The sequence below is a fragment of the Cynocephalus volans genome, chromosome 2 (assembly GCF_027409185.1).
Source record: "Cynocephalus volans isolate mCynVol1 chromosome 2, mCynVol1.pri, whole genome shotgun sequence".
In the NCBI taxonomy this organism is placed as follows: Eukaryota; Metazoa; Chordata; class Mammalia; order Dermoptera; family Cynocephalidae; genus Cynocephalus; species Cynocephalus volans.
This window is the reverse complement of record NC_084461.1, coordinates 64,567,498-64,586,578: the sequence shown is the minus strand read 5'-3', so window position 1 is coordinate 64,586,578 and position 19,081 is coordinate 64,567,498. Positions and strand designations below refer to the sequence as shown.

Below are 19,081 nucleotides of genomic sequence, written 5' to 3'. Positions count from 1 at the left end.
ATAAACAATGATGGTATATCTTCTCTGACTTAGATAAAGTGAATATAGTAACTAAATTAATAAAATCAGTGCTAGCTTCTACTTACAGTACAGTTATATTACTTTCATGTAAATTATTCTATGGTATTTAGAAATAGTTTGCTCTTGTAAACAGATAAACATTTAACTGCAACTTTCCATTTTTTTTGTTTGTTGACAATGCCACCATTTTTTCATAAGGAAAAAAGATACATTTCAACATAATTTTCAAATTACTTTGTCAAATCCGTGAAGATTGTCTATACTAAATAACATCATAGGGTTAAAAGATGCTTTTAAAATCATCTCATTAACTCTTAGTGAATGAAAAATATAGTTTTCCTAGATTTCAATGTCAATTCCATTTTCTTCTGTTATTTCTAACCAACTGATATAATTGATTCTTAAAAGAAAACCTGATTTGAGTAATCTATTGAACAAAACGTTTGTAAATAAAGTGTCAAATTAATGCAGACTGAAGGACTTATTTTTTTAAAAAAAACAACACATCCTGTACTGTGTTATGTTTTCTTCTTAAGTTATAACCACAGGAAACAGTAACCCAAATGTTCAAAGTTCTTTAGCTGACAAGCCCTGATACTGTGAAACACACTTGACATTTGGCTAAAAACACTTCTTTATATACAGCCATATTTATCATACACATCACACTTTACTATGTGTTGTCTACTTTGCTCTACTTGAGGCCAGATCTCAATTTTATTCCACCCTGTATGCCCAGTACCCACCAGAGTGCCAAGGCACATGATGGGTGCTTCCATATGAGAGCTGGGCAGGACGACTCTCAGAGGTACTGGACATGAACTCACCTTTTTTCTTTGTTTTTAAGATGGGCAGAGAAGTCTTTCTTAGTGATTACCTCCTAGGATATCACATCCTGCTTTGCCAATCTCTAATAAACATGGTCAGTTCACAGCCAACCCTTGGAGGAACCCCAGGAGGATGGAGCAAACATGGTGGTCACAATCTTGCTGCTCTATAGGAGGCTCAGCTGGAGGGTTTCTGGCCAATCTGTGTCCGACATGGCCCTGCCATGTATGTGCTGCTTGGAGTCTTCCATTGGGGGCAGATGCATGCAGCTGTCAGGGCTAGGCTACTCCAGAAGCCAGCCAATAGCCAATAGTCAAGAATGGAACTTATACTCAGTCTTGGTTTACGTATACAGTGCATTAAATGTCAAAAATTCTACCCATATCAAAACAGGGGCTTTTTATCTGTCTCATTAATTTTAAGAAATCAAACTTTGATATGTTTAAAATGAAAAGCACAAGAACTTTTTCTCCACACGTAGTACTAAGTTATCCCTCAATAACTTACACATTGCTGTTGAACAATTTCCAAATACATTTATTTGCAAAAGCTGCATATGTCCAAACTATGGAGTCTCTCACTATTGACAGATATCTTCAGATGCTTGGGGCTAAACTCCACCAATGGAGACCTTGCATATTAAATCAGAGAACTGGATATTATTTTCATAATCACTGGGGAAAAAAAGAGAGGGTTTCAAAGTACCGATACTATACTGTGCTGCAAATAATATGTGTGTGCATACATATATATACATATGCATATATAAATATATATAAAAGTCACCTGGACATATCCAAAAGTGACATTCAGTTATTACTGTTGCATTGACAACATTCTCTTGGAATAACATTGTCTTCTGTTCCTGTTATCTTTTCTGGTAATTAACAAATATATATGCTTGATGGTACTCATAAGAAGCAGGCATGCAAATGATACATCTGTTGTTTTAGGTGGTAAAGTAAATATAGTTTTGGCAGGTACTAACAGAATCCTCAGGTTATTCACTTTTTTAACCTTTTCTTTTAAACCTACCAACGGTCCCTTTTCCTAAGTTAGCAGCTTTTTGTATATGCTATTATTCAGGTTACTAGAGCAGGTATCCATTTTACTTGCCATCAACTGACCACTGCTGTTATAACTGTTGGGATCAGAACTTTCTTTGCAGCATAAGATACTGTAGAGGTACCTCTGGCACTCAGAGGACGCATAATAGTAAATCAAGGGATCAATGCAACAGCTGATGCTGCTGACACAGACACAGAGGAGGTAGGCAAAGTAGGCAGCCTCCGTCATGGAACTGTGAGAAAGGAATGAGTAATGCACGATCAGGAGGACGTTTGTGGGCCCAAAACAAATGATGAAGATGCAGAAAACAGCAGCCGACAAGAACAAAGCCCGTGACTTCTTGCTCTGGTTGGCAATTGTGGAAGAGCTAAGACATCGGATGATAGACACATAACACAGTGTGGAAACAATCAATGGCACAAAAAAGAAGATAGCAGAGAAGGCTGAGAAGTAATAGGCATAATAGCCTTCAAGCAGGCTTTCATTGAGCACATCGTGACAGGTGGTTACATTGAGCCCCGGTACGTGGGTGGTTTGCTCCTTGAGGAGGAGAGGCACCACCCCCGCCATGGCCATAGCCCAGATGGCCAGACAAATGAAGGACGCCCTTCCCAGAGTACGCCAGGAGAGGGACTGGATGGGATACACCACAGCCAGGAACCGGTCAATGCTTATGACTGTCATGAGCATGATGGAGGCGTACATATTACAGTAGAATGCTGCAGTGACGAAGCGACACATTTCAGACCCGAATTTCCAGTCGCTGCCGGAAAAGTAATAGCTGATCTTAAAGGGCAGCACGGACACGAACAGCACATCTGCCGTGGCCAGGTGTAACATGTACACCACAGCCGGCTTCTTGATCTTCATTTTCCAGAGGAACACAACAATGGCCATGATGTTGAGAGGAAGGCTTACTACAAACACGCCGGTGTAAACGGAGGGCACAAAGACAGTCAACCAGGGGCTGCTCAGATATCCTGAGGCATCTTCCGAGATGAACACAGGGGGTGGTTTCCGAAGAGGACTGCTTCTATTGATGGGGATTAATCTGCCTTCAGTTAACCCACTTTCATTTTTCTCCTCATCTTCCCCCAGTGGGATTGGTTCATATATATCATTGGGATTCTTGAGAAGAAATGACCGGGGATCTATAGTGGCATTTGTTGCTTTTGACACTGAAAATAAAAAAATTTCAAAAAGTGAATGAATTAAAAGGCAAAAGAGACGAGTAGAGGGTATATTTTAATTTCATTTGTTTTTTGTTTCTTACCAGGAGAGTAGGTGGTAAAGAGCAGGGGGTTCACAAATAGATTACAGACTTCAGCAGTGAATAAGCTAACTCAAAATATTGTACCACACTTTGATGTAAGCGGACACTTTTACAGCTCTGCTCCTCAAAGGGACAAAGGTAAGTGATACACTTTCAGAGATCAAGCCTGTGGATATCAGGAAAGGCTGAGTACCTGACATGAAGAATCAAGCAGTGATTTCTTTTCTATACTCATCACTGTCTACATAAACAAACCATTCCCAGCTTCTATGACTTCTCTTTCTACCATATTTCTTCATGCATACATTTTCTCCATTTAGTTTGCAGTCATCCTGTGAAACCCATCTCTCCCAGCGGAAAAATTCATTAGAAAGTTGAGGGGACTTTTTAAAGGTTATGGAGCTACAGGCAAAATTCAGAGTAGGACCCAGGATCCAATTCTATGACTATTATCTACAAGACTAGTTTTACTCTACTATCTTCATTTTGCTTACACAGTAGAATGCCCCTAATCTCTAACCATATCTGGGTCCAAACCACAGCCCCTCAGATTATCTCCTAATATAACCACAGGTACCTATCACCTCGGTCATTGCCCTGCCTCCTTCCTGAGCAGGTCAGTAGAGCAGCAGACATTCTTGGCCACTCACTCCAGGCCAGTGACCTTCCCTGGCTCCATTCTGAAATGCAACATGCCTCAAGGTGCATGCCAGGGCAACCAGGCTCTTTGGAGTATCAACTAGATGTCAGAATACAGGCTGAGTTGCACACTTCCTCCTTTTATCATCTCCTCTTCCACCAAAAAGATCCATTTGAAATGTTCATCAAAGAAAAGCAACACTTAGCAGCTGGAAGTCAATCAGCTTTTCCTTCCAAGGAACTTTGCTAAAATTCTGCCATTGAGGAGACATGGACATTAAAGAGCCTTTGTTGGGCCTTCGGTAACTGAGGAGGGAATAGAGAAACCACAGAGGAGAAAGGGCAAGGTCTCTATCACTGGAAGTGCTAGCTACAAAGGCTGGAAATGCAGGTTGCTTAGAAGTGATGTTAGAGGGTTTAAAAGTTGGCTGGATGTTAGACAAGTACAGTGGATTTTCGGACTTTGGTTTTGTTTTTCAGCAGGGGAAACCTTCCTGCAAACAAAAACTGTACAGAAAGGCATCAGGTAATAAAAGAGAGAGTTCTGCTTCTAGTATGGCTCTGTAAGGTCCTACCAGATCGAACCATCTCTTAGATAAAAATTATAAACTCTAGACTCCTTTCCTACCCACCCCGCATTAATGATCTGAAGGCGTTTAGGTTCGTAGGGTGATAGAAGGGGGGAGTGGATGAAGGGAGGGGTGAATCTTGGAAGAAAGGATGGTACCCAGTGAATTTCTTGTTTTCAGCGACTTTTAACTTTGAGAGATGACCAAAGTCAGTGCCTGTGATATTGTTATATTTGGTTTTTGTCCCTATTTCCTGGCATACAGCTCCTAAAATCCTTGAGCACTCTGGAGTGATGAGTGTCTTTTGCATGCCAATGAGATGACTGGTGGCTCAGGGCCCCTAGGTAGCTTCAGGATGGGGCTGGTCACCTGAAAGACCTTGATTAGAGGACTGAGACTTTCAGCCCCACCCTTCAACCTCCTGGGAAGAGAAAGGAGCTGAAGGTTGAGTTGATCACCGCTGACCAGTGATGTAATCAATCATGCCTATGTAATGAATCCTCCAAAACAACAGGGTTTGGGAGGGAGATTTTGAACATTTGAACACGTGGAGGCTCCTGGAGGGTGGTGCCCCAGAGAAGGAGTGGAAGCCCCCCATCTCTTCCCTCTTCCCTTGCCCTACAAGTCTTTTCCATCAGCTGTTTATCTGTATCCTTTGTAATATCCTTTGTAATAAATGGGTAAACATAGTTTCCCTGAGTTCTGTGAGCTGCTCTAGCAAATTAACTGAATCCAAAGGAGGGGTCATGGGAACCCCCAAAGTATAGAAGGTCAGTCAGAAGTTCTAGAGGCTTAGACTTTTGATTGGTATCTGAAGTAGGGGGCAGTCTTGTGGAACTCAGCCCTTAATCTGTGGAGTCTGACTCTACCTCCAGGAACAAAGTGTCAGAATTGAATTAAATTAGAGGCTACCCAGCTGGAGTCCCCTGGAGAATCTGCCAGAGAATGGATTGCTCAGTGTGTGGGGAAACAACAATCCCCACACATCTGATATCAGAAGCATTTTGAGTGAAGAGCTGTGTAAGAGTGCAGAGTGAAAACAGTTTGGTTTCTCCTAGATCACAACATTGCCATAAAAGGTGACTAAACTCAGATAGAAAACTTGTAATCTTTATGGCCTGAGGAGCCAGAGGACAGAGTTCAGGGAAACCATAGTCACTAGTAAGTTAGGAGAGAATCCCAGAAAGAAAAAAGCCAGACAGGGGAAGCCCTAAATTCCAGTGTAAATTCTGTCCTAGGCTTTGGCTGACTCTTGAACTCTGCACGTGTAGAGGATATGGAAAGCACCTCTGCTAAAGATAAAAGACTTGAAGTGATACTTGAGCTTCTGCTCAAGAGAGAGACTTTGAAGTTTGTGTTAAACCAAATTAACTGGCTTCTAAAGCAAAAATCCCAATACTCTTTGAAGGAATATAACAAAATCTAGAGTCTTCACAGCACAACAATGTCCAGTATACAATCCAAAATTATTCAGTATAAAAAGAATTAGGAGATCCTACCAGATCCAACCATGCCTTGGATGAAAGTTATAAACTCCAGATTCCCCCTCCCAATCTTACACCATATACACAAAAGAAGTCAAAATGGATTAAAGACTTATATGTAAGACCTGAGATTATAAAACTACTACAGAAAACAGGAGAAAAACTCCATGATATTGGTCTGGGCAATGATTTTTTTGGATATGACCCCAAAAGCACAGGCAACATCTGCAAACCATACATCTGATAAGGAGCTAAAATCCAATATATATAAGAAACTCAAACAAATAGTAAGAAAACAAATAACACAATTTAAAAATGGGCAAAAGGACCTCAGAAGACACACAAATGGCCAACAGGTATATGAAAAAATCTTAACATCACTAATCATCAGGGAAATGCAAAGTAAAGTTATAGTGAGATATCACCTTAAACCTGTTAAAATGGCTATTATCAAAAAGACAAAGATAAGTGTTGGTGAGGATGTGGAGAAAAGGGTATCTTGGTACACTGTTGGTGGGAATATAAATTAGCACAGCCATTATAGAAAACATTATGGGGGTTCCTCAAAAAAATTAAAAATATAAGTACCGTATGATCCAGCAATCCCACTACTGGGTATATATCCAAAGGAAATGAAATGGGTATGTCAATGAGATATCTGCAGTCCATGTTCAGTGCAGCATTATTCACAATAGCCAAGGTATGGAATCAACCTAAGTGTCCATTGACAAATGAATGCATAAAGAAAATGAGGCATACATACACAATGGAATACTATTTAGCCTTAAAATGGAAGGAAATCCTGTCATTTGCAACAACATAAATAAACCTGGAGGACATTATGCTAAGTGAAAAATAAGCCAGGCACAGAAAGACAAATACTGCATGATCTCACTTATATGTGGAATCTAAGAAATTGAACTCACAGAAGTGGAGAGTAGAATAGTGGTTACCAAGGGCTGAGGGAAGGTGGGGGTGGTTGGAGAGATGTTAGTCAAAGGATACAAAATTTCATTTAGGAGGAATAGTTCAAGATATCTATTGTACAACATGGTGACTGTAGTTAATAACAATGTATTGCATACTTGAAAATTGCTAAGAGAGCAGATTTTAAATGGTCTTACCACACACCCCAAAAAAGTATGTGATGCAATGCATATGTAAATTAGCTTGATTTGGCCATTCCACAATGTGTACGTATTTCAAAACATGGAGTTGTGCACGATAAATACATACAATTTTTTGCCAATAAAAAATTAAAAAATAAATTAGAAAAAAAGAAGAATCAGGAAAGGTGACCCAGTCTCAAGTAAATAAGACAATCAACGGAAACCAATCTCAAGCTGACCTGGATGGTGAAAGTAGCAGATAAGGATTTTAAAGGATGTATTCCAACTATGCTCAATAAATGAATGAAAGATATTTCATAAAAAAAAAAAAAAAGGGAAAAAATAGAAAATATCAGCTAAAAACTAATGAATGGAAATTCTAGAACTAGGAAATAAAACACAATATGTTGGCATCTACTTCCAAAATGAAGAGGAAAGCTAGAGTAGTATCAACCCAGAGACAGGAGAACAGAGCCTGGCAGTGAAAGGCTGAGGTCAAACTACCTCAGCAAGGTCATGAGTGGGTCTCCTGAGGGTGAAGGGGTGGCCTGGCAGGAGATTTGTCACAGAGAAAGAGCAAATGTCTGCAGTGGTGAGTGTGAGTACACATTTGTGTCTAGATTGTTCCTCAAGGATAAGAATAGAACCCATTAATCTCTGAATCTCCAGTACCGTGCCCTGCATGTGATGGGTGCTCCTAAAATTCATCACATATTTGTATTCTAATATTGGCTCTGCCTGGCAGGAGTCACTTAACCTCTCTGAACTCAGCTCAGAATCTTTAAAATGGGATTCTAATACCTGTCTGGCCTACAAATCTGGCACCCAGAGTATACCAGGTGAAATAGAATGAGCTCTGACTTTGGAAACTGTAAAAATTAAGCATTGTAAGAAATTATTATCCTTCCCCTCCTACTTCCATGTAGCGTGCTTTTAAACCCAACTGTTTGCTCACTCAATTATTTTAAATTAAAATGGAATCTGGACTCCTCTTCCCTTCTATTTAGCAATATTGAGTTTTTCAGTAGAAGAGGACCACAAACAGATTGTAAAGTATATAGCCCTAGGGTTCAGAGCTATAAACAGAACTTCAAATTCACAGCCTTTTCTGGAAGTATCCCTTTCTCCCCTTTGTGATGCATCTAACATACTCTATATTCACCTTGACCCAGTCACAAGGAGGCCTGACATTGGTGCCAACAGCCCCTGTGGGAGCTAAAAGAGAAGAATGAATGGGTGCTGGCACTTTGATACCACAAAAACATGTATCCACAAAAATGCTGACCTAGAGGAACCTTGAAATAACACAATTCTCTGCAGTTTGGGGGGCCTGGCTAGAGGGACTAGATGATGCACAGAATGGAAAAAAGTACACATGAACATGCACGCACGCACACGAATCAAGATGCTACCTGGAATAGTAATATAATTTGAAAACTACTGAATACTCATAACTAAGCTTCTTATATTCTGTCACTAGGTCTAAAAATAAAACTGTCATCAGGCTTTACTCTGTATTTAGTTCTTTGGCAATAAGTATTTGTTTTCAAAAACGTCTTCTTTGGCTAGGCCTTCCTGGGCAGTACAGTGTTTATGACAGTGATATAGTTTGGATATGTTTGCCCTTCCAAAACCCATGCTGAAATTTGATCCACAATGTAGTGTGATGGGAGGTGGCCTAGTGGGAGATGTTTGGGTCATGCGGGTGGACCTCTCATGAACAGATTAATGCCTTCCTCAAGGGTAAGAGATTTCTTGCTCCTATGAGTTAGTTTCAGCTGGTTGTCAAAAAGATCCTGGCACCCCCGCCTTGCTTCCCCTCTGGCCATGTGATCTCTCACACACAGGCTTCCCTTCCATTTTCCACCAAGAGTGGAAGCAGCCTGAGGCTCTCCTCCAGTGAAGTTGCCCTGACTTTCCAGCCTACAGAATTGTAAACCAAATCAATCTCTTTTCTTTATAAATCACCCTATCTCAGGAATTCTGTTACAACAACACAAAAATGGACGAACACAGACAGGAACATTATACTCACAGAAACATGGAATTTTTATTGGCTAGGAGCCAGGAAGAATGCATACTCATTTGATGAAATATCACTGCCTAAGGCATTACCTTTTCTTACCACGATAGGCTTGATATTCTGGTTTTTGTGAAATTAAAAGATCAGTGAAAAATACTTTTAAGAAACATATACCAGCATCAAAGAAAGAACAAAACCATTGCAAGGTGACAAGATATTTCTAACTAGCTTGTGCCCCTATAGCTGAAATTGAGTTTGTATATCTCGCTTTTTCTCCAGTCCTAGCAAGTTCAGAGGTCAAGGAAAAAGCCCCCGTCAGTGTGCCCAAAACTCTTATAATCCATCCATGTCACTGCAGTTAAGCTATGGTTTCACAAAAAAAAGCAGTGCAGGTCGTAAAATCTGTTGTCATACTTCTTGCTAAGTTTCACTAAATGGCTCTAGAGTAGTTTTGTTACTGAATACAGCATATTACCAAATAGCTTAAATATGGACTCTCTAACTCTGGAGATTTTTAAAATTAATGAGTCAAGCAACGCTTTTTCTGACTTTGATGAGTTTTGGCCTGGAAGCAGAGGGATGACTAGATGCTCTTTCAGCGTCCCTTTTGATCCTGGGATTTATACCACACCAGCCTCCCACGACCACCAGTGTCAGTTCTGACTCAGAGTTCTGCCCTGCGGGTCTCACGCTTTTTGGGAATTAACAAAGCAGAAGCTGCAGGATCTTGCCCACACTCTCACACAGAGCAGGAGAGCTGTGCTCCTCCACAAGTGAAACAACACGACAGGCGAAGAGGAGGAGGATGGAAGAATAATAGAAACAGACTAACTCTGCCAAGTGGAAAACAGCAGCATTATTGGAATGCTCCACTCCCTCAAATTCAAACAAACACCAATTTCCAATGAAAAGAACCAGTGCTCCTTAAAGAAATGGCTGGTTCCAGATCTGGGGCAGGAAATATACAAGATGAGCCTTGAACATCTTCAAAGAATCTTAGAGTTAGGTTAAAAAGACCCTAGAGTCAACCTAAAGTGGCTCCCATTAGCCAAAGATGTGACAATTGGATCATCAAAAGAATAATGTCAGAAATAAATTGAAACATTTCATACATGCCAAGATCCATGAGTTCAAGATTCTCTCCCCTAGATCTAGTACATAGGAAAGTCTTTAGGACACAATGACCCAGTTTCTCTGATAAATAAACAGCATAAAAAGGGGTGTGGCAGTGGGTTCACTGGCTTAGTTGGTTGAAGCGCCTGCCTTATAAAAAGGGGGGTGGTGACGGTTACAGATTAAAAGACATTTAAGAGACATATCAAGCAAAAGAAATGGTGGACCTTGTTTGATACAGATTCAAACAAACCAACTGTTAAAAGGCATTTATGAGACAATCAGGAAAATTTGAACACTGACTGAATATGATATTAAGGAATTGTTCACTTTTTTGTGTGTGTTATAATGATATTGCTCTTATCTCTAAGGAGATATACTTACATATTTACAGGTGAAATGATATGATGTGTGGGATTTGCTTTAAAATTATCCAGATAGGGGAGGAGGGAAGTGAGGGTACAGATAAAACAAGACTGGTCACGCATAAATAATATTGAAGTTGGATGATGGGTATTGGGAGGAGGGGTAACTACACTGTTCATTGGGGGGTATGTTTGAAATTTCCATAATAAAAAGTTTTTAAAAAGCAAAACATATTTACTTGCCACCAGAAATTAAGAGCAAGGGTTTTGTGGGTTTTTTTTTTTTTTTGGTCTTAGTTCTGAAGGGGAAAAAGTTCCCAAATGTTTGTGTGAACATAGTTTTACATATAGAGAATTCATCTGGTACCAACTCTTCAAAGGCTTTTCGGGAATATGGAGAAATTCGTGTATGAAAAACAACAATATTTGCTGAGCACATACTATGTGCTAGGTTCCTTATCTCACATAATTAAACATTTCTATAAGATAAGCATTAAGACCCCTATTTTATAAATGACAACAAGAAGGTACAGGAAGGCTAAGTAATCAATTCAAAGTCACACAGCTAATAAGTGGAAGAGCCAGGATTCGAACCCAGATCTGCCCAGCTCCAAAGCACATACCCTTTGACTACACCACACCATCCTGTTTTTTTAAAATCTTGTGATTCATGACTTACTCCTAAAAGAGCACCATTTTTATTCTCTTAGCACTTCACCAGACAAATGTATCTGCCCATCCTTTTAGGTATAGCAGGCTGTGTGTGGACATGAGAATGTATAATTTAAGGGGACGATGGCCACAGCTGTTGCTTGGGAATTCTGGAGTCCTGCTGACTTTGGCTACACACCAACCACATGCCAACAACCCAGCTCTTACAGATGGGACAGACATATTGGGGAGACATTCAAGGACAAAACAGAAAAACAAGTCTTTAAAATGTTCTAGATGGGGCAGAAGAAAGAGCAGTAAGTTAACAAAAATCTCTGCCACAGAAAAACCAGAATTAAAGGTAGAATAAAATAAACACTGATTGCGTAGTCAAGAAGAGGTGCCAGTACTGGAGGCTGCATCTCCTCTCATCCCACGTCCAGGAGCAGGGACTCCTCTGGAAGAATAGGAAAGGAAGTCCAGCAGGAAGCTGGGAGAAGGGAAGTCACAGGGAAGTAAAGGTAGGTCTGTTCAAGGCCATAGCAGGCACAAAGACCACATAAGGCAAGTGTGTGGGGCCCTCGCCTGGAGCTACCTGGAGGCCAGAGCCTGGTGAGGTGAGGAAGCTAACAGGCCTCCTTGGGAACTACTCTGGTTCCCTGGCTTTCCCCATTCTTCCAGGTCTGTTCTCCACTGAAAGTTACAGGTCCTGAGCTCCCTGTCCTGGGAATGCTGCTCTCTACTCTCCAAAAAGACAACAAGCTAACATGAAAACTAACTACATTATCAGGGATGTCAGTGATCACCAATGCCTCCTGGTACGAAGCTGTCTCCATCCCAAAGTCCACTCAAGTCTTTCTGCAGTTTGTAAATTGGAACTCAAATAAATTAGGTTCTAGATATGATAAAAACAATCATAGACGACACTTATGGGAAAGCAGAACTTGCAAAGCTAATAAGGCCTTCAATTCTTCTAACCACGGGCAATTCACCACACCGGCCACATTGTTTTAAATTATGGTAGAGACTTACTAGTGGTTATGAAATCAATCTACGGTGTTGCAATGAGCATTTAAAAAAATAGAATATGTGGAAAATATCAGAATGCAAAGCATGAAGTAAAGGTGAGTACAGTTGTCCCTTGGTATCTGTGGGGGACTGATTGAAGGACTCCTCTTCAGATACTAAAACCTGCAGATGCTCAAGTTCCTTGGACAAAATGCAATAGCATTAGCATACAACCTAGGTGTACCTCCTGTAGACTTTAAATCATCTGTAGATTACTTATATTACCTAATACAATGTAAATGCTACGTAAATAGTTGTTACACTGTATTGTTTTCTATTTGTGTAATTTTTTATTGTTGTACAAGTATTGTTATATTTTAATTTTTTATTTTCCTGAGTATCTTTTCGTTTTTTGATGGCTGGCCAGTATGTCGAACATTTTCAACATTTGGTTGGTTAAATCCTCAGGTTCTGGAGGGCTGACTGTACAGTCTGATAAAACTTTTGTTTCGGGCCGAGCCCGTGGCGCACTTGGTAGAGTGCTGCGCTGGCAGCGCGGCGACGTTCCCGCCGCGGGTTCGGATCCTATATAGGACTGACCGGTGCACTCACTGGCTGAGTGCCAGTCACGAGAAAAAGAAAAAAAAAAAAAAAACAACAACTTTTGTTTCATATCTATACACACAATATTATTGTCCATGCATATTTATCGCACACATACCCCCCTACTACATCACAATGTAAAGTGTATTTCTTACAGTTAGTGAAAAAGAAAACATAGGTATACATTCTTCCGTAGTACTATAATATCCGACTTCTAACTCCTCACAGACTTGAAATATAAATAGATTATATAATGTCCTTTCCTAAAGTTATGTAAATTTGTTTTCAGGTGCAAATTTCAGATTATTCCTGTCATTTCAAAAGACCAGTTCTTTTGAAAGCAAATAAAGAATGTATGAGTATAAAGGCTCATAAGGGCATTTTATGTGAACAAAACTTCACTGGGTACCTTGTGATGGAGGATAAAAACCTTAACTTCAGAGGGTTCCTTCAAGTACCATGACAAGGTCAGTGTGGGAGAGAGTATTTGGGGAAGCTCACACCCAGAAAAAAAATCTCAGCCGATAGAGCTATTTACTCCAACAGTTTTAGGCATAAGCAAGAGGGAGAAAAAGGCAGAATGAAAGAACCACAAAATAGGGAAACAAGTGGAAAATTATGAATTTTTAAACTGTGGAGTCCTCAATAGCATCATAGCATCAAATATAAACCAAGGTCCTGGTTCCTAATATATCTTCTGACAAATAGTGTGTTTGTGTGAATATCCATCGACCATGGAAAGCAGAGCCCAGTTACTCATGAAAACTAGTTAGAGGGACCTTCCCTGGACACAAAAGGCCACACTTTGTATGATTCCATTTGTATAAAATGGTAAATCCACAGAGATAAAAAGCAAATAGGTAGTTCCTACGAAGGAAAGGAGAGAGAGGATTGATCGCTTAACGGGTATCCTTTTGAAATGATGACATCTTGGAACTAGATAGAGGTGGTGATTGCACAGCATTATAAATGTACTAAATGCTGATGAATATTACACTTGTTTTATTTTTGCTTCTTTTTTTTTTTTTTTTTTGGCAGCTGGCCAGTTTGGGGAATCTGAACCCCTGACCTTGGTGTTACCAACACCATGCTGTAACCAACTGAGCTAACCGGCCAGCCCTGAATTTTATACTTTAAAATGGCTAGCTGTATGTTATACCAATTTCACCTCAATTAAAAAAAAATAATAAAGGAAGGAAGGAAGGAAGAGGAGTTCCTAGGAAAAAAGAGGGATGTGTGTCCAAAATGAAGAGAGAGGCAAGATTAGAAATGCAGGGTCCTGGGGACTCCATTGTCTTGGGGACACTCCTGCTCAAGGGCCAGCTGAGTTCCAGTTTGTGAAAGGTGACAGGGACAAAGGTGAAATGACTGAGGGTGGAGGGAAGGGGTAGAAAGGGCACAGGGAAAGAGACCAGCTGGAAGCATTTTGGAAAACGAGCAAATTCAGAGCAGCTGAGAAGGTGCCCGTTAGTGTTCACAACACACTGGTGTGTTTAGACATAAGGGGCTGACAGCTGCTCAATGTGGCAGATGGAGACAGGGAACAGAGAGGCAACCAGCAGTGATGACGTGAGAATATTCCTGAGAAGGGCCAGGAAACCCTCAAAAAGTTCCCTCACACAAAGGAAGGGTGGACAAATTAGGAGAACCTACTATCTCAATATGGCCTATAAAAATAAAAGGAAAGCCACTAAAGAATATTAAAAACCAATAAAGACTGGGATAGAAAATTAACTTGCTGGTTCATAAGAAATTTGATTTTCAGGCTTTATAGAGCTTGCTTTCTGGTCTGCTTAGGTCTTTCTGTTTAGGCTTAAGATCACCACCTCTTGGTAACAGCCAATTAATTAGCATATTCATAAGTAGGGATCTATTTATAGCCTGCTTTGTCATCTGTTAGCAAAAGTAAATGGCAGGATACCACTGGGCAGTCCTTGCATAAATGTTTACTAAACACCTCCCTGTGCCAACCTGGGCTATCAAGCCTGTGGGGCATAGAATGACCTGTAGGAATACTGGGAAACAGTAGGATTCCCACTACACTGTAAGAGGGGCTGGGAGTCTGGATGTCCTTCTCATAGGAGTTGGTTGAGAAAGTCTGCACTTAGGAAAGACAGGCCTGTGGCCATATCCTAGTTCCAATTCTTACTAGACTTGTGGCTTAACCATTCTGGGTCTTAGTTTCCTCACCTGTAAAATAGGGATGACATCTACTCAAAGGGCTGTTGTGAGGAATAAATAAGATAGTATATGTAATGTAGCTGCACTAGGTGTTCCATGTAAGGTAGCTATTTTTAATTAACTGTGAACGTGTGGGCTACGGGGAAGGCATTCTGGCCAGAGAGTGACATGGGGACAGAAGCCAAAGAAAGCAGAGCTCCTTGAGGGAGGATCTAGAGGGTGAGGCTGGGTGAAGTGCTAGAGAGAGGGTGGGGACTCCATCCAGCACCTTACTCTGTGCTAACGAATTGGGCTTGATCCTGCCGGTAGGAGGATAGCACCCAGTGCACTCTGCACCCACCCAATCCGCTCTGCCACAGTCACCACAAGCTATCCTTGAACCCTCTCACCCTCTAGATCCTTATAAATTTATAAACATCACTTCTTACTCTTGGACACTAGAACTCCTTAATGAATACAAGGCAACTCACTTAAATTGCCTGGACAAACTGGTAAATGAATTTACCAATTTCTCAACAAGTATCTGCCGAGTGAACATTTGTTCTAGACTCCAGGGGATAAAGAGAAATTTATGATCTTAGCTGAGGAGATGAGATACCCACAAAGGCAGGAAATACCAAAATGAGCAGGAACAAAAAGTCTGAAAGGGCTGTGGGAAAGCTCAGATTGGTGGGCAGGGCCAGCCCTGGAGGGGTTTCACAGCCCCTCTAAGTTAACACAGAGAGGTGATCCTGGGCAATTCATTCTCTCTCTCTCTCAGCAGTGGCACATCCAGGTTCAGAAGGCACTGCTGGATAATGGGTGTGGTCCGGTTACCAGTATTTTATGCAGACATTGCTTAGAATGACTGGTGTCTGTAGATAATAAAAACCAGACCTATTTCTGGTCGATTTTATTAGCAATTTTAAGCTCTCCGAAGACAAGGCCCCACTTATTGCCTGCACTTGGAGTGGGTGGGCCCTTCCAACACCCTTGCCCATTTGGTACGTGTCTCTGGGCCTTAGTTTCAGCATCAGCAAAAGGGGATACACACCCACCCTAACAAGATGTTTTGAGAGGGTGAAATGAGAAAATCAAAGTGAAAATGCCTCCTGGCCCAGAGCTTGACATGGAAAACTGCACTTAACAGGCACTTCTTTTTTTCCTCTCATTGTACTTTCTTCTTTTGCTCCCAAAGTGGTTGCAGAATCCAGGTTTGATAAACTAGCTGATGTTTGCTAAGTTGTCTCTCTGTCGACACCAGTGCTATCTATTTCAGCATACACCACCCCTAACATGAAGAATCATGAAACATGGCAGAAACCAGCAGACTTTTCCTCCATTCCCCAAAGAATGCCGAAAATCCTTCTGGGGTGGTGGGGAGAGGCTGAGTGGTGACAGCATTAGTATATACCTATTCTCCACCCCACCACCCAAATCTCAAACAAAACTTGTATTCTCAAGAGCTTGTCCCAAAATAAAATGGAGCAAATTACACAATGGTATGTGAAATCATATATGACCACACACACTCTCTCAGGTGTTCTCCAAGATTCCCCAAACACCCTTGAGATGATGCTTGTATTCCCCACAGGCAGGCTGGCTAGTTGCTGCTAAACTTTGGGCTTCTGTCTGGGGCTCTAAGTTTATCCAAAAGCATCTCCTCAAAACTTGGCCTGAACAAAGATGCAGAGCAGAGGACATGCTCCGAATTTGTCACCTCTTAATCTTGATGTGTGGGAGCAACAGAGAGCACCTTCTTTCACTGACAACAAGAAACACCCCGAGAATTCATTTCTGCATGAAAAAAAAAATAGATAAAAGCTTATAAAGTACTATGACTATTCAGAAATTCTTACCTGACTGGGGAAATACCATGATCAAGAAATTCAAAAATATTTTTCTCATCTTCTAATTAGTTAGTACCTTTACAGGCTAAAAACAACTCCTTTGCTGCCCTGCCTTGGAAGAGGGGGAAATAGAAAGAAAATATTTGATCAAATAAATTGGCCAAATTTATTTCTTTGGCTGAGTAGCCGGATACTTAAAAATACACTATTAGTGGGAAATGTATTTCAGAGGAGCAATCTCCTCCTTGCAACAGATCAGAAATTTCATTAAGAAATACTGGGGTCGGAAAGCGTCTGCGAGACCCCGGTTCTAGGGAGGGGTACCTTCCCCCAACTCACACAGAAGGAATGAGTTCTAGGTAACAAACAAACAAAGCCTCCCAACAACCACCACCGGAGGCTATCACTGTTACCACATATCACCGTATACAGGGCACAGCGAGCACCTCTTGGGCACAAGGCCTGGCAGGGGGCCACTGGTGCGATTCTATGCTAAATGTGCCAACGGACTGAGTGGGCTCTACCCTCCACCACTTTCCTCGCCTGTAAAATGTGCAAGAAAAAAGAAATTCCCACAAAGCAAAACTTCAGCGGGAGCGGCTTTCCACTTTACATTGAAAGGACCAGAACGTTTATTTGTGGAGCAACGTGAGACCCTTTCTTTTGGGGGTGGTCCTGGAGAAAACAGGCCACACAAAGACAACAAATGCAACGAGGGCCCGCAGGATCCCCCAGGAGAATCCGACCCCTCCTCCTCCATGTCCAGCACCCGGTGGCAGGCGGGCTGCACCCTCCAAAACCGAGTCCAAAGGGGCATCGGCCAGGCCCGCCAAGGGGGTGGCTGGGGTGGGCACGCCCCTCCTAGATGTGACTGGGGGAGCCTGTGGATCTCAGCCTGATGTCTGCTTGGCTTCTGGAGGAAACTGAGGCAGGGGTGCGGTCAGGGGCACCCCTCGAGGGGACGGCGCAACCTGTATCCATTCAGTGCCCCCTCGGCGTCCCTCCTCCCCCCGCCCGACCCATTCCCGGGCAGCTCTCACCTGGCTTGCGGACCCGGGTGCCGGCCGCCAACAGGGGCCCGCAAAGACTGAGGCCGGCGGCGACAAGCAGCAGCAGCCGCCGCGGCCCCATTGTCCCGAGGCTCGGCGCGGCTCTGCGCGGCGCTGCTCCGGGAGGCTGCCGCGCCTCGGGCGGCTCGGCTGGCCGGGTATCTTTCCTTCCGCGGGGCCCAGCAGCCGGTGGGCGCGGGCGCCTGCGGGCGGGCGAACTTGGTGGCCGGGCGTCCCCCGGCGGGCGCTGTGTCTGCGGGTTGCAGGCAGCGTGCGGGGCGTGGGCGCAGGCCGGCCGGGGGCGGGACCCGGGCTCGCGGGCGCCCCCCGGCGCGGAGTGTGCGCCTCCACGCGGTCGCCGTCCGCCGCCGGTCCCTCGGCCACCCCAGGCAGCCGCCCGCCCCGCAGCGCCGCTGCTCTAGCCCGGGCTCCAGCCCCGCCCCGGGGTCCGGCGGCGGGGTCCGGAAGAGACGTTTTCCCCTGGGCGCCGCCGACCCGCGAAGCTGTCAGTGACTCGGATTGCAGGGGTCCTTGGAACGGGGCCGCGCGGCTCGTCGGCTGCTCTCGGGCCTGCCATTACCCTCAGGAGAGCAAAGGCGTTGCCAGACAACGTCCCCTCCAGCACGCGCCCATGGCCCCGGCCGGGACCTCCGCCCCCTCCGGGCAGGGCACCGGACCTCGTGCCGCGCTCGGCGGTCCGTCCGGGAAGTTTGGTTATTTAGCTGAAAGTTCGCAAGTTACTTGTTTTTGTAATTTCGGGATAATGGATTAAGAAGTTTATGCGGTAGGGACAGGGTTGCCCAGATGAGAAGGGGCCCTATGTCTGGACAGAATCCTTGACGGTTTGGAGTCGTTTCTCGCTATTTCGCGAAGTTGCACATCGCATACGTCGGGCACGTGGTATTTCACGGGCACGCTGGCTCCCGAGCAGCCGCTGCTCCCTGCCGCCGCGCAGGGCCCCGACGGCTCCATGTCCTCGCAGAGCTCGCACCCGAGCTGTGCGAGGTGCGCCGGCGTCTGGAGGGGAGGCCGGCCTGGGCATTTTCTGGGCAGTGGGCGGCACCCGGGAGCGTCCCGGGCAAGGCTTGCTTACTTCCCCGGTCCCGTTCTCTTTCTTGAACAACGTGGCACGAGTTTGGCTACATTCGAGTCACAGGGCGGGGGACACTCGAGCCCCTCGCATAGGGCCCGCAGGGGGACGTCGCGGCTGAGGCTGGGCGGAGGAGCCCGCAGTTTGTTTCGCTTAGAGCGCGCCTCTGGTGAACGCG

The 19,081-nt window shown here is 43.5% G+C and overlaps 1 protein-coding gene across 1 annotated transcript; it reads right to left on the bottom strand.

The window, feature by feature from the left end:
* Positions 1-1,757: 1,757 nt before the first annotated feature.
* On the bottom strand, positions 1,758-17,895 carry F2R (coagulation factor II thrombin receptor). Its single transcript, XM_063088152.1, has 2 exons — positions 17,805-17,895; positions 1,758-3,095 (listed from the first exon to the last, which is right to left on the bottom strand). The coding sequence occupies exons 1-2, from the start codon at positions 17,893-17,895 to the stop codon at positions 1,900-1,902; spliced, it is 1,287 nt and encodes a 428-aa protein (XP_062944222.1). The 3' UTR covers positions 1,758-1,899.
* Between the last annotated feature and the right edge of the window lie 1,186 nt (positions 17,896-19,081).